Source organism: Coregonus lavaretus (genome assembly GCF_964263955.1).
Source record: "Coregonus lavaretus genome assembly, chromosome: 4".
NCBI classification, from domain to species: Eukaryota; Metazoa; Chordata; class Actinopteri; order Salmoniformes; family Salmonidae; genus Coregonus; species Coregonus lavaretus.
In genome coordinates, this window is record NC_139991.1 from 29,080,066 (window position 1) to 29,092,842 (window position 12,777).

Consider the following 12,777-nt stretch of genomic DNA (forward strand, 5'->3'; position numbering starts at 1 on the left):
CGATGGACGGGGCCATGTACCGTCAAATCTTGGGTGAGAACCTCCTTCCCTCAGCCAGGGCATTGAAAATGGGTCGTGGATGGGTATTCCAGCATGACAATGACCCAAAACACATGGCCAAGGCAACAAAGGAGTTGCTCAAGAAGAAGCACATTAAGGTCCTGGAGTGGCCTAGCCAGTCTCCAGACCTTAATCCCATAGAAAATCTGTGGAGGGAGCTGAAGGTTCGAGTTGCCAAATGTCAGCCTCGAAACCTTAATGACTTGGAGAAGATCAGCAAAGAGGAGTGGGACAAAATCCTTCCTGAGATGTGTGCAAACCTGGTGGCCAACAACAAGAAATGTCTGACCTCTGTGATTGCCAACAAGGGTTTTGCCACCAAGTACTAAGTCATGTTTTGCAGAGGGGTCAAATACTTATTTCCCTAATTAAAATCGCGCCCGGTCTAGTCAGCATGTTAGTATATTGAAGAGTTGTATAGTGAAGAGGCGACTCCGGGATGCTGACCTAGGCAGAGTTGCAAAGAAAAAGTCCAGTGTCTGTGTTCTTTTGCCCATCTTAATCTTTAATATTTATTGGCCAGTCTGAGATACGGCTTTTTCTTTGCAACTCTGCCTAGGTCAGCATCCCGGAGCCGCCTCTTCACTGTTGAGGTTGAGACTGGTGTTTTGTGGGTACTATTTAATTAAGCTGCCAGTTGAGGACCTGTGAGGCGTCTGTTTCTCAAACTAGACACTTATGTATTTGTCCTCTTGCTCAGTTGTGCACTGGGGCCTCCCTCTCCTCTTTCTATTCTGGTTAGAGCCAGATTGCGCTGTTCTGTGAAGGGAGTAGTACACAGCGTTGTACGAGATCTTCAGTTTCTTGGCAATTTCTTGCATTGAATAGCCTTCATTTAATAAAATAAATAATAAAAAAATAAAAATAAAAACAATTTCTCAGAACAAGAATAGACTGACGAGTTTCAGAATAAATTTATTTGTTTCTGGCCATTTTGAGCCTGTAATCGAACCCACAATTGCTGATGCTCCAGATACTCAACTAGTCTCAAGAAGGCCAGTTTTATTGCATCTTTAATCAGCACAACCGTTTTCAGCTGTGCTAACATAATTGCAAAAGGGGTTTCTAATGATCAGTTAGCCTTTTAAAATGATAAACTTGGATTAGCAAACACAACGTGCCATTGGACCACAGGACTGATGGTTATTGATAATGTGCCTCTGTATGCCTATGTACAGTCGTGGTCAAAGGTTTTGAGAATGACAAGTATTGGTCTTCACAAAGTTCACTGCTTCAGTGTTATGAGATATTTTTGTCAGATGTTACTATGGTATACTGAAGTATAATTACAAGCATGAAGAGTGTCTGCTAAATGACTAAAATGTTAATGTAATTCCATAAGTGTCAAAGGCTTTTATTGACAATTACATTTAGTTTATGCAAAGAGTCAATATTTGCAGTGTTGACCCTTCTTTTTCAAGACCTCTGCAATCCGCCCTGGCATGCTGTCAAGTAACTTCTGTGCCACATCCTGACTGATGGCAGCCCATTCTTGCATAATCAATGCTTGGAGTTTGTGGGTTTTTGTTTGTCCACCCGCCTCTTGAGGATCGACTACAAGTTCTCAATGAGATTAAGGTCTAGGGAGTTTCCTGGCCATGGACCCAAAATGTTGATGTTTTGTTCCCCGAGCCACTTAGTTATCATTTTTGCCTCATGGCAAGGTGCTCCATCATGCTGGAAAAGGCATTGGTCATCACCAAACTGTTCTTGGATGGTTGGGAGAAGTTGCTCTCGTAGGATGTGTTGGTACCATTCTTTATTCATGGCTGTGTTCTTAGGTAAAATTGTGAGTGAGTCCACTCTCTTGGCTGAGAAGCAACCCCACACATGAATGGTCTCAGGATGCTTTACTGTTGGCATGACACAGGACTGATGGTAGCGCTCACCTTGTCTTCTCCGGACAAGGTGTTTTCTGGATGCCCCAAACAATCGGAAAGGGGATTCATCAGAGAAAATGACTTTACCCCAGTCCTCAGCAGTCCAATCCCTGTACCTTTTGCAGAATATCAGGCTGTCCCTGATGTTTTTCCTGGAGAGAAGTGGCTTCTTTGCTGCCCTTCTTGACACCAGGCCATCCTCCAAAAGTATTTGCCTCACTGTGCGCGCAGATGCACTTACACCTGCCTGCTGCCATTCCTGAGCAAGCTCTGCACTGGTGGTGCCCCGATCCCGCAGCTGAATCAACTTTAGGAGACAGTCCTGGCGCTTGCTGGACTTTCTTGGGCACCCTGACGCCTTCTTCACAACAATTGAACCTTTCTCCTTGATGTTCCTGATGATCCGATAAATGGTTGATTTAGGTGCAATCTTACTAGCAGCAATATGTTTGCCTGTGAAGCCCTTTTTGTGCAAAGCAATGATGACGGCACGTGTTTCCTTGCAGGTAACCATGGTTAACAGAGGAAGAACAATGATTTCAAGCACCACCCTCCTTTTAAAGCTTCCAGTCTGTTATTCTAACTCAATTAGCATGACAGAGTGATCTCCAGCCTTGTCCTCGTCAACACTCTCACCTGTGTTAACGAGAGAATCACTGACATGATGGCAGCTGGTCCTTTTGTGGCAGGCTGAAATGCAGTGGAAATGTTTTTTGGGGATTAAGTTCATTTTCATGGCAAAGAGGGACTTTGCAATTAATTGCAATTCATCTGATCACTCTTCATGACATTCTGGAGTATATGCAAATTGCCATCATCAAAACTGAGGCAGCAGACTTTGTGAAAATTAGTATTTGTGTCATTCTCAAAACTTTTGACCACGACTTTAGATATTTTATAGAAAATCAGCCATTTACAACATTAACAATGTCTACACTTTATTTCTGATCAATATTATGTTATTTTAATGGACAAATGTTTTTTATTTTCTTTTGAAAACAAGGAAATTTCAAAGTGACCCCAAACTTTTGAACGGTAGTGTGTGTGTGTGTATGTATGTATGTATGTATGTATGTATGTATATATATATATATATATAGTGCCTTCGGAAAGTAATCAGACCCTTGACTTTTTCCACATTTTGTGACGTTACAGCCTTATTCTAAAATGGATTAAAAAAAAAAAATCCTCATCAATCTACACACAATACCCTATAATGACAAAGCGAAAACAGGTTTTTAGAAATTTTTGCAAATGTATTAAACCTTAAAAACAGAAACCATATTTACATACAGTGGGGGAAAAAAGTATTTAGTCAGTCACCAATTGTGCAAGTTCTCCCACTTAAAAAGATGAGAGAGGCCTGTAATTTTCATCATAGGTACACGTCAACTATGACAGACAAAATGAGGAAAAAAAATCCAGAAAATCACATTGTAGAATTTTTTATGAATATATTTGCAAATTATGGTGGAAAATAAGTATTTGGTCAATAACAAACGTTTCTCAATACTTTGTTATATACCCTTTGTTGGCAATGACACAGGTCAAACGTTTTCTGTAAGTCTTCACAAGGTTTTCACACACTGTTGCTGGTATTTTGGCCCTTTCCTCCATGCAGATCTCCTCTAGAGCAGTGATGTTTTGGGGCTGTCGCTGGGCAACACAGACTTTCATCTCCCTCCAAAGATTTTCTATGGGGTTGAGATCTGGAGACTGGCTAGGCCACTCCAGGACCTTGAAATGCTTCTTACGAAGCCACTCCTTCGTTGCCCGGGCGGTGTGTTTGGGATCATTGTCATGCTGAAAGACCCAGCCACGTTTCATCTTCAATGCCCTTGCTGATGGAAGGAGGTTTTTACTCAAAATCTCATGATACATGGCCCCATTCATTCTTTCCTTTACACGGATCAGTCATCCTGGTTCCTTTGCAGAAAAACAGCCCCAAAGCATGATGTTTCCACCCCCATGCTTCACAGTAGGTATGGTGTTCTTTGGATGCAACTCAGCATTCTTTGTCCTCCAAACACGACGAGTTGAGTTTTTACCAAAAAGTTATATTTTGGTTTCATCTGACCATATGACATTCTCCCAATCCTCTTCTGGATCATACAAATGCACTCTAGCAAACTTCAGACGGGCCTGGACATGTACTGGCTTAAGCAGGGGGACACGTCTGGCACTGCAGGATTTTAGTCCCTGGCGGCGTAGTGTGTTACTGATTGTAGGCTTTGTTACTTTGGTCCCAGCTCTCTGCAGGTCATTCACTAGGTACCCCCGTGTGGTTCTGGGATTTTTGCTCACCGTTCTTGTGATCATTTTGACCCCACGGGGTGAGATCTTGCGTGGAGCCCCAGATCGAGGGAGATTATCAGTGGTCTTGTATGTCTTCCATTTCCTAATAATTGCTCCCACAGTTGATTTCTTTAAACCAAGCTGCTTACCTGTTGCAGAATCAGTCTTCCCAGCCTGGTGCAGGTCTACAATTTTGTTTCTGGTGTCCTTTGACAGCTCTTTGGTCTTGGCCATAGTGGAGTTTGGAGTGTGACTGTTTGAGGTTGTGGACAGGTGTCTTTTATACTGATAACAAGTTCAAACAGGTGCCATTAATACAGGTAACGAGTGGAGGACAGAGGAGCCTCTTAAAGAAGACGTTACAGATCTGTGAGAGCCAGAAATCTTGCTTGTTTGTAGATTACCAAATACTTATTTTCCACCATAATTTGCAAATAAATTCATAAAAAATCCTACAGTGTGATTTTCTGGATTTTTTTCTCTCAATTTGTCTGTCCTAGTTGACGTGTACCTATGATGAAAATTACAGGCCTCTCTCATCTTTTTAAGTGGGAGAACTTGCACAATTGGTGGCTGACTAAATACTTTTTTCCCCACTAAGTATTCAGACCCTTTGCTATGAGACTCGAAATTGAGCTCAGGTGCATCCTGTTTCCATTGATCATCCTTGATGTTTCTCTAACTTAATTGGACATGATTAGGAAAGGCACACACCTGTCTATATAAAGGTCCCACAGTTGACAGTGAATGTCAGAATAAAGACCAAGACATGAGGTCGAAGGATTTGTCTGTAGAGCTCCGAGACAGGATTGTGTCGAGGCACAAATCTGGGGAAGGGTACCAAAACATTTCTGCAGCATTGAATGTCCCCAAGAACACAGTGGCCTTCATCATTCTTAAATGGAAGAAGTTTGGAACCACCAAGACTCTTCCTAGACCTGGCCTCCCGGCCAAACTGAGCAATCGGGGGAGAAGGGCCTTGGTCAGCGAGGTGACCAAGAACCCGGTGGTCACTATAAAAGAGCTCCAGAGTTTCTCTGTGGAGATGGGAGAACCTTCCAGAAGGACAACCATCTCTGCAGCACTCCACCAATCAGGCCTTTATGGTAGAGTGGCCAGACAGAAGCCACTCCTCAGTAAAAGGCACATGACAGCCCGCTTGGAGTTTGCCAAAAGGCACCTAAAGACTCAGACCATGAGAAACAAGATTCTCTGGTCTGATGAAACCAAGATTGAACTCTTTGGCCTGAATGCCAAGCGTCACGTCTGGAGGAAACCTGGCACCATCCCTACGGTGAAGCATGGTGGTGGTAGCATCATGCTGTGGGTATGTTTTTCAGCGGCAGGGACTGAGAGACTAGTCAGGATAAAGGGACAGATGAACGGAGCAAAGTACAGAGAGATCCTCGATGAAAACCTGCTCCAGAGCGCTCAGGACCTCAGACTGGGATGAAGGTTCACCTTCCAACAGGACAATGACCCTAAGCACACAGCCAAGACAACGCAGGAGTGGCTTCAGGACAAGTCTCTGAATGTCCTTGAGTGGCCCGGACTTGAACCCGATCAAACATCTCTGGAGAGACCTGAAAATAGCTTTGCAACCTGAAAGAGCTTGAGAGGATCTGCAGAGAAGAATGGGAGAAGCTTCCCAAATATAGGTGTGCCAAGCTTGTAGCGTCATACCAAAGAAGACTTGAGGCTGTAATCGCTGCCAACGGTGCTTCAACAAAGAGTGAAGGGTCTGTATACTTATGTAAATATTTGCTTCTATAAACCTGTTTTTGCTTTGTCATAATGGGGTATTGTGTGTGGATTGATGAGGGGGGAAAAACAGTTTAATCAATTTTAGAATAAGGCTGTAACGTAACAAAGTGGAAAAAGTCAAGGGGTCTGAATACTTTCCGAATGCAGATGGATGTATGTATGTATGTATGTGCATTTTATTTATATATATATATATATATATATACTGCTCAAAAAAATTAAGGGAACACTTAAACAACACAATGTAACTCCAAGTCAATCACACTTCTGTGAAATCAAACTGTCCACTTAGGAAGCAACACTGATTGACAATAAATGTCACATGCTGTTGTGCAAATGGAATAGACAACAGGTGGAAATTGTAGGCAATTAGCAAGACACCCCCAATAAAGGAATGGTTCTGCAAGTGGTGACCACAGACCACTTCTCAGTTCCTATGCTTCCTGGCTGATGTTTTGGTCACTTTTGAATGCTGGCGGTGCTTTCACTCTAGTGGTAGCATGAGACGGAGTCTACAACCCACACAAGTGGCTCAGGTAGTGCAGCTCATCCAGGATGGCACATCAATGCGAGCTGTGGCAAGAAGGTTTGCTGTCTGTCAGCGTAGTGTCCAGAGCATGGAGGCGCTACCAGGAGACAGGCCAGTACATCAGGAGACGTGGAGGAGGCCGTAGGAGGGCAACAACCCAGCAGCAGGACCGCTACCTCCGCCTTTGTGCAAGGAGGAGTAGGAGGAGCACTGCCAGAGCCCTGCAAAATGACCTCCAGCATGCCACAAATGTGCATGTGTCTGCTCAAACGGTCAGAAACAGACTCCATGAGGGTGGTATGAGGGCCCGACGTCCACAGGTCGGGGTTGTGCTTACAGCCCAACACCGTGCAGGACGTTTGGCATTTGCCAGAGAACACCAAGATTGGCAAATTCGCCACTGGCGCCCTGTGCTCTTCACATATGAAAGCAGGTTCACACTGAGCACATGTGACAGACGTGACAGTCTGGAGACACCGTGGAGAACGTTCTGCTGCCTGCAACATCCTCCAACATGACCAGTTTGGTGGTGGGTCAGTCATGGTGTGGGGTGGTATTTCTTTGGGGGGCCGCACAGCCCTCCATGTGCTCGCCAGAGGTATCCTGACTGCCATTAGGTACCGAGATGAGATCCTCAGACCCCTTGTGAGACCATATGCTGGTGCGGTTGGCCCTGGGTTCCTCCTAATGCAAGACAATGCTAGACCTCATGTGGCTGGAGTGTGTCAGCAGTTCCTGCAAGAGGAAGGCATTGATGATATGGACTGGCCCGCCCGTTCCCCAGACCTGAATCCAATTGAGCACATCTGGGACATCATGTCTCGCTCCATCCACCAACGCCACGTTGCACCACAGACTGTCCAGGAGTTGGGGGATGCTTTAGTCCAGGTCTGGGAGGAGATCCCTCAGGAGACCATCTACCACCTCATCAGGAGCATGCCCAGGCGTTGTAGGGAGGTCATACAGGCACGTGGAGGCCACACACACTACTGAGCCTCATTTTGACTTGTTTTAAGGACATTACATCAAAGTTGGATCAGCCTGTAGTGTGGTTTTCCACTTTAATTTTGAGGGTAACTCCAAATCCAGACCTCCATGGGTTGCTAAATTTGATTTCCATTGATAATTTTTGTGATTTTGTTGTCAGCACATTCAACTATGTAAAGAAAAAAAGTATTTAATAAGATTATTTCATTCATTCAGATCTAGGATGTGTTGTTTAAGTGTTCCCTTAATTTTTTTGAGCAGTGTATATTCACTCACTCACTACCGGTCAAAAGTTTTAGAACACCTACTCATTCCAGGGTTTTTCTTTATTTTTACTATATTCTACATTGTAGAATAATAGTGAAGATGTCAAAACTATGAAAATACACATATGGAATCATGTAGTAACCAAAAAAATAAATTTGAGATTTGAGATTCTTCAAATAGCCACCCTTTGCCTTGATGACAGCTTTGCACACTCTTGGCATTCTCTCAACCAGCTTCACCTGGAATGCTTTTCCAACAGTCTTGAAGGAGTTCCCAAATATGCTGAGCACTTGTTGGCTGCTTTTCCTTCACTCTGCTTTCCGACTCATCCCAAACCATCTCAATTTGGTTGAGGTCGGGGGATTGTGGAAGCCAGGTCATCTGATGCAGCACTCCCTTACTCTCCTTCGTGGTAAAATAGCCCTTACACATCCTGGAGGTGTGATGGGTCATTGAACCTGTTGAAAAACAAATGATAGTCCCACTAAGCCCAAACCAGATGGGATGGCATATCGCTGCAGAATGCTGTGGTAGCCATGCTGGTTAAGTGTGCTTTGAATTCTAAATGAATCACTGACAGTGTGACCAGCAAAGCACCCCCACACCATAACAACACCTCCTCCATGCTTTACGGTGGGAACTACACATGCAGAGATCATCCGTTCACCCACACCGCGTCTCACAAAGAAACAGCAGTTGGAACCAAAAATCTCAAATTTGGACTCCAGACCAAAGCACAGATTTCCACTGGTCTAATGTCCATTGCTCGGTTTTCTTGGCCTAAGCAAGTCTCTTCTTCTTATTGGTGTCCTTTAGTAGTGGTTTCTTTGCAGCAATTCGACCAAGAAGGCCTGATTCACACAGTCTCCTCTGAACAGTTGATGTTGAGATGTGTCTGTTACTTGAACTCTGAAGCATTTATTTGGGCTGCAATTTCTGAGGCTGGTAACCAATTAACTTATCCTCTGCAGCAGAGGTAACTCTTGGTCTTCCATTCCTGTGGCGGTTCTCATGAGAGACAGTTTCATCATAGCGCTTGATGGTTTTTGCGACTGCACTTGAAGAAACTTTCAAAGTTCTTGAAATGTTGCAGATTGACTGACCTTCATGTCTTAAAGTAATGATGGACTGTCGTTTCTCTTTGCTTATTTGAGCTGTTCTTGCCATAATATGGACTTGGTCTTTTACCAAATAGGACTATCTTCTGTATACAACCCCTACCTTGTCACAACACAACTGATTGGCTCAAACACATTAAGAAGGAAAGAAATTCCACAAATTAACTTTTAACATGGCACACCTGTTAATTGAAATGCATTCCAGGTGACTACCTCATGAAGCTGGTTGAGAGAATGCCAAGAGTGTGCAAAGCTGTCATCAAGGTAAAGGGTGGCTATTTGAAGAATCTCAAATATAAAATATATTTTGATTTGTTTAACACTTTTTTGGTTACTACATGATTCCATATGTGTTATTTCATAGTTTTGATGTCTTCTCTATTATTCTACAATGTAGAAAATAGTAAAAATAATGAAAAACCCTTGAATGAGTAGGTGTTCTAAAACGTTTGAACGTGTGTATGTATGTATGTATGTATGTATGTATATATATATATATTACTTTTTTTTATTTTAGGAACTCAATCCGGCTTTAAACGTACTCTTGAAAGTTGTAATAGTAGAATGCATAAGGTGCATGTTTGAAATTGGGTAGTGCATCATCAGTTCGTCTTGTCATGTTAGTCATTGCTTACCTTAGAGCTATTTATAACTTGTCAGAAATGTCCAGATCAACTAGCCCATGTCAGCTAATGTTTTCTGTGGGGTGGGGGGGTTTAGCCCATAGATATTGTTGTAATTTTTTTGTCACTCAAATATCTACACATTAGACATGGCAAAATGTATAGAATTGCAAGAAAATTAGTTTTAAAACTGCAACATTTTCTTTGCACCCATGACAAAATGTGTAGAATTGCAGGAAATAAGCTTTAAACCTGTGAAATTTCTCTCCACCAACAAGAGGGGTGTGAACAGTTTGTGTCATGAACAGTGCTTGTGCCCATAGAAATAGACGTGACGTGACACACAGGGTGGGTGCTGGATGTTCCCCAATGCTGAAAGGGAGGCTCCCGAGTGAAAAGGTTTGGGAACCCCAGGTCAAAAAGACAACTGATCCTATCAGCACTCCTACTCTGAGACTTTGTGAATATGGGCCAGATAGATACCAGTAAAAATGCCTAAATGAGGCACTATAGGAGCCTTTTTGCAGCTGTTATCAAGTCTTACTTATCAAGTCCTGGTTTTGCAAAATCAAAAAGCTTTTTAGTTCCATTAAATGTACATAAAACAGAAAAATGGTAAAAGACAATGTTTCACATCCCATGGTCCACATACATTTCCAGTCAGTCAGTGCAATTGTACTCTGCAAGTAGAAACCCTCACACAGGATGTAACTCATTTACAGGTCATGAATGAAAGTTGGGGACTCCCTCCTCTATCATCAAGACAGTTCCTCGACCATTCCTTCACACACAAAGGCTTTCAGGTTATGACTTGATTGCATCTGTGTCATGGTGGTAATTACCCTTGACATTTAAACAGTTGAACAGTCAACCGTTATCAGGGCAACACCCACCTCTTGAGAGTGTAGAGTACAGTAGTAAGCGTATGTTAATATTGTAGTTATAGGCCTATTTCCAGATAGGGGAATGTCAATACACTCCCAGATAACTGCTTATGCTTTCAGGTCCATTGTCACACAGTGTGGTAGAGAGGTGTGAGTCAGAAAGTAGTCCACACTATTTTAGAAGAACATGACATTAAAAAGACCCACTTCCCCAACCGTCCACAATGTTTAAATGACGCGTGTTTGTTGCACTCAACATGGTCTCAATCGTTTCTACCGTTGACACACATTTTACCACATAGTGAAATCTTATAAGGGAACATGTTAAGTTTAGCCGCTCATTGTGATATTTCCCCTTTTAAAAAGGTCTTTACTCATTTTACTTTAGACATGTTTCTCAGTGGACATCCTTGTTAGGCCTTTATAATATATTAACTCAGATGGACATTCCTCAAAAAATACATGTAATTGTAATGACTTTGACATAAATTACAATACTAATGTGCAAATACTGTAACTTTAAGCTGTGAGGGACCAGTAAGTGATCTAACCTCTACCCGTCTACTTCCTCTCCTCCCTTCCTCACAGATGGTCTTTGGAGAGTGCATTTCAGTCTATCTAAAGCACATCAAATCAAAGTCCTCTTTCAGCAACATGTATGTGGCCAGTGTTTACAAAGCCATCGGCACCTTCGTGTTCGGGGCTGCCATGAGCCAATCGCTCACTGACATCGCCAAGTATTCGATTGGTCGGCTGCGACCTCACTTCCTGGACGTGTGCAAGCCAGACTGGAAGCTGATCAACTGCACGGCAGGTGCCTACATCGAGGACTTCACCTGCACCGGGGATACGCACATGGTCAACGAGGCCAGGTGGGTGTTGTTGAGGGGAAACTGACAGTTGGGCCCTTCTAACCCTTCAGTATTTACAGATCGGGTGGGTATAAGGCATATCTGATGAGTCTGGAAAGGTATAGGCAGTGAAGTGGTGAAGCTTCCATCTTATGCCTAAAAGGTTTTGCACGGTCAATCCGAAGTCTGCAGTGGCCGTACAGCATTTACTGTGATGCAGCCTCCGTAGAAGTCGGAGCATTCATACTTCTGCACCGCACCACTCGTAGTGATTCAGGGCTAATCTCTATAGCCATCCAGCTAATTACAAGCAACTGGCTAAATGAAAAGACAAGACCTTAACTCTTCTGAGATGTTGGAGTCTGTTTCCCGGTGCTTGACATAGATCAGCCAAGGTAGCATGAAGTAAAAAGACTGCACTGTTTTCCCACCTGCATCTCCATCCCGAATCGCCCCAAAATGTGCCTACATTTAGGCTGTTCATTACACACTATGTTGAGGTAAAAATCGGAGTATAATGCTTACATGCATGTCAGCCCCAATATATGTTCATGTCATCGTCAATCAACTGCATTACAGTTAAAAACGACTTTGACTACCACCACCGATTTCTGTATGCTAGCTATGCTACCAGCTTATACGAATGGGTGTTAGCGTTTAGCAGTCACTTTTTCTAAACCTGAAAAGGGACAACTTCTAAATGTTATGCAGCGAAAACAGCCAAATATATCCAAATCGAATTTTAGTAACCACATTGTGGGCCTGTTACAATACATCAACCATGACGGATTTGACAAAAATCCACTTTGTTAGATAAGATTTGTTGAAAGTGCGCCAATCCAGCGTCCTCCTATCCCCCACGGTCTGCATTCCATTGACCTCTTTACCGCATCTACCCCCATTACCTCCCTGATCTCTTTCCAGGAGTTCAAATTCATTTTAGTGTCTTAGAAATTCCTACACGAGGTATCATAAAATGTGTTTTATTTGTGAACTTGTTTGATAGCCTTTTGTCAAATTTCTCCATGTTTGTTGTCAAGGAAGTTAGTTTGTGTTTATACAGGATGTACCGCCCCCACCTACCGTCAACCAATCATGTCAATACGGAGCTCTCTGCATTGTTACAAAATTTGGGAGGCGCACAGCGATGTGGTACAGAGCTCGATTTGGCCTCCGCAAGCCTCTGGAGGCTCCGCAATTGTGTCACACCCTCCGTACAGCATTGTTGGATCAAGCATAAATTGACTTTTACAGCTCTGCAAACATCAAAGGAAGGGGTAAGGAACGATTTGGGAAAGGCTGGGATGCTTGTTACAAATCGTCTGACTCAATTATGATATCACTGAAATATAATATCTCCTGCTTTACTGCTGATAATGTTCTGTTCATAGAAATAGAATCCAATAGGTATGGTTCTGATATGCTGAGTGCTGACCATGAGATCATTGTTGAGTAAGGCAAGCCCACACTTTGAAGTTTATATTATGCCCAAAATGGCTCCCTATTTAGTGCACACCTT

The 12,777-nt window shown here is 43.1% G+C and overlaps 1 protein-coding gene across 4 annotated transcripts in view; it reads left to right on the forward strand.

The window, feature by feature from the left end:
* The window catches only part of LOC311127847 (phospholipid phosphatase 1-like), a 52,148-nt gene that overhangs the window by 31,067 nt on the left and 8,304 nt on the right, over positions 1-12,777 (forward strand). For all 4 annotated transcript variants that reach the window (XR_014613150.1, XR_014613151.1, XM_084159734.1 and 1 more), the window contains exon 3: positions 10,996-11,279. Coding sequence is in view for 2 of the 4 variants with exons in the window: in XM_084159734.1 (XP_084015860.1) it covers positions 10,996-11,279 (284 nt within the window). In the remaining 2 variants the exon portion in view is untranslated. The remainder of the gene's footprint in view (positions 1-10,995; positions 11,280-12,777) is intronic.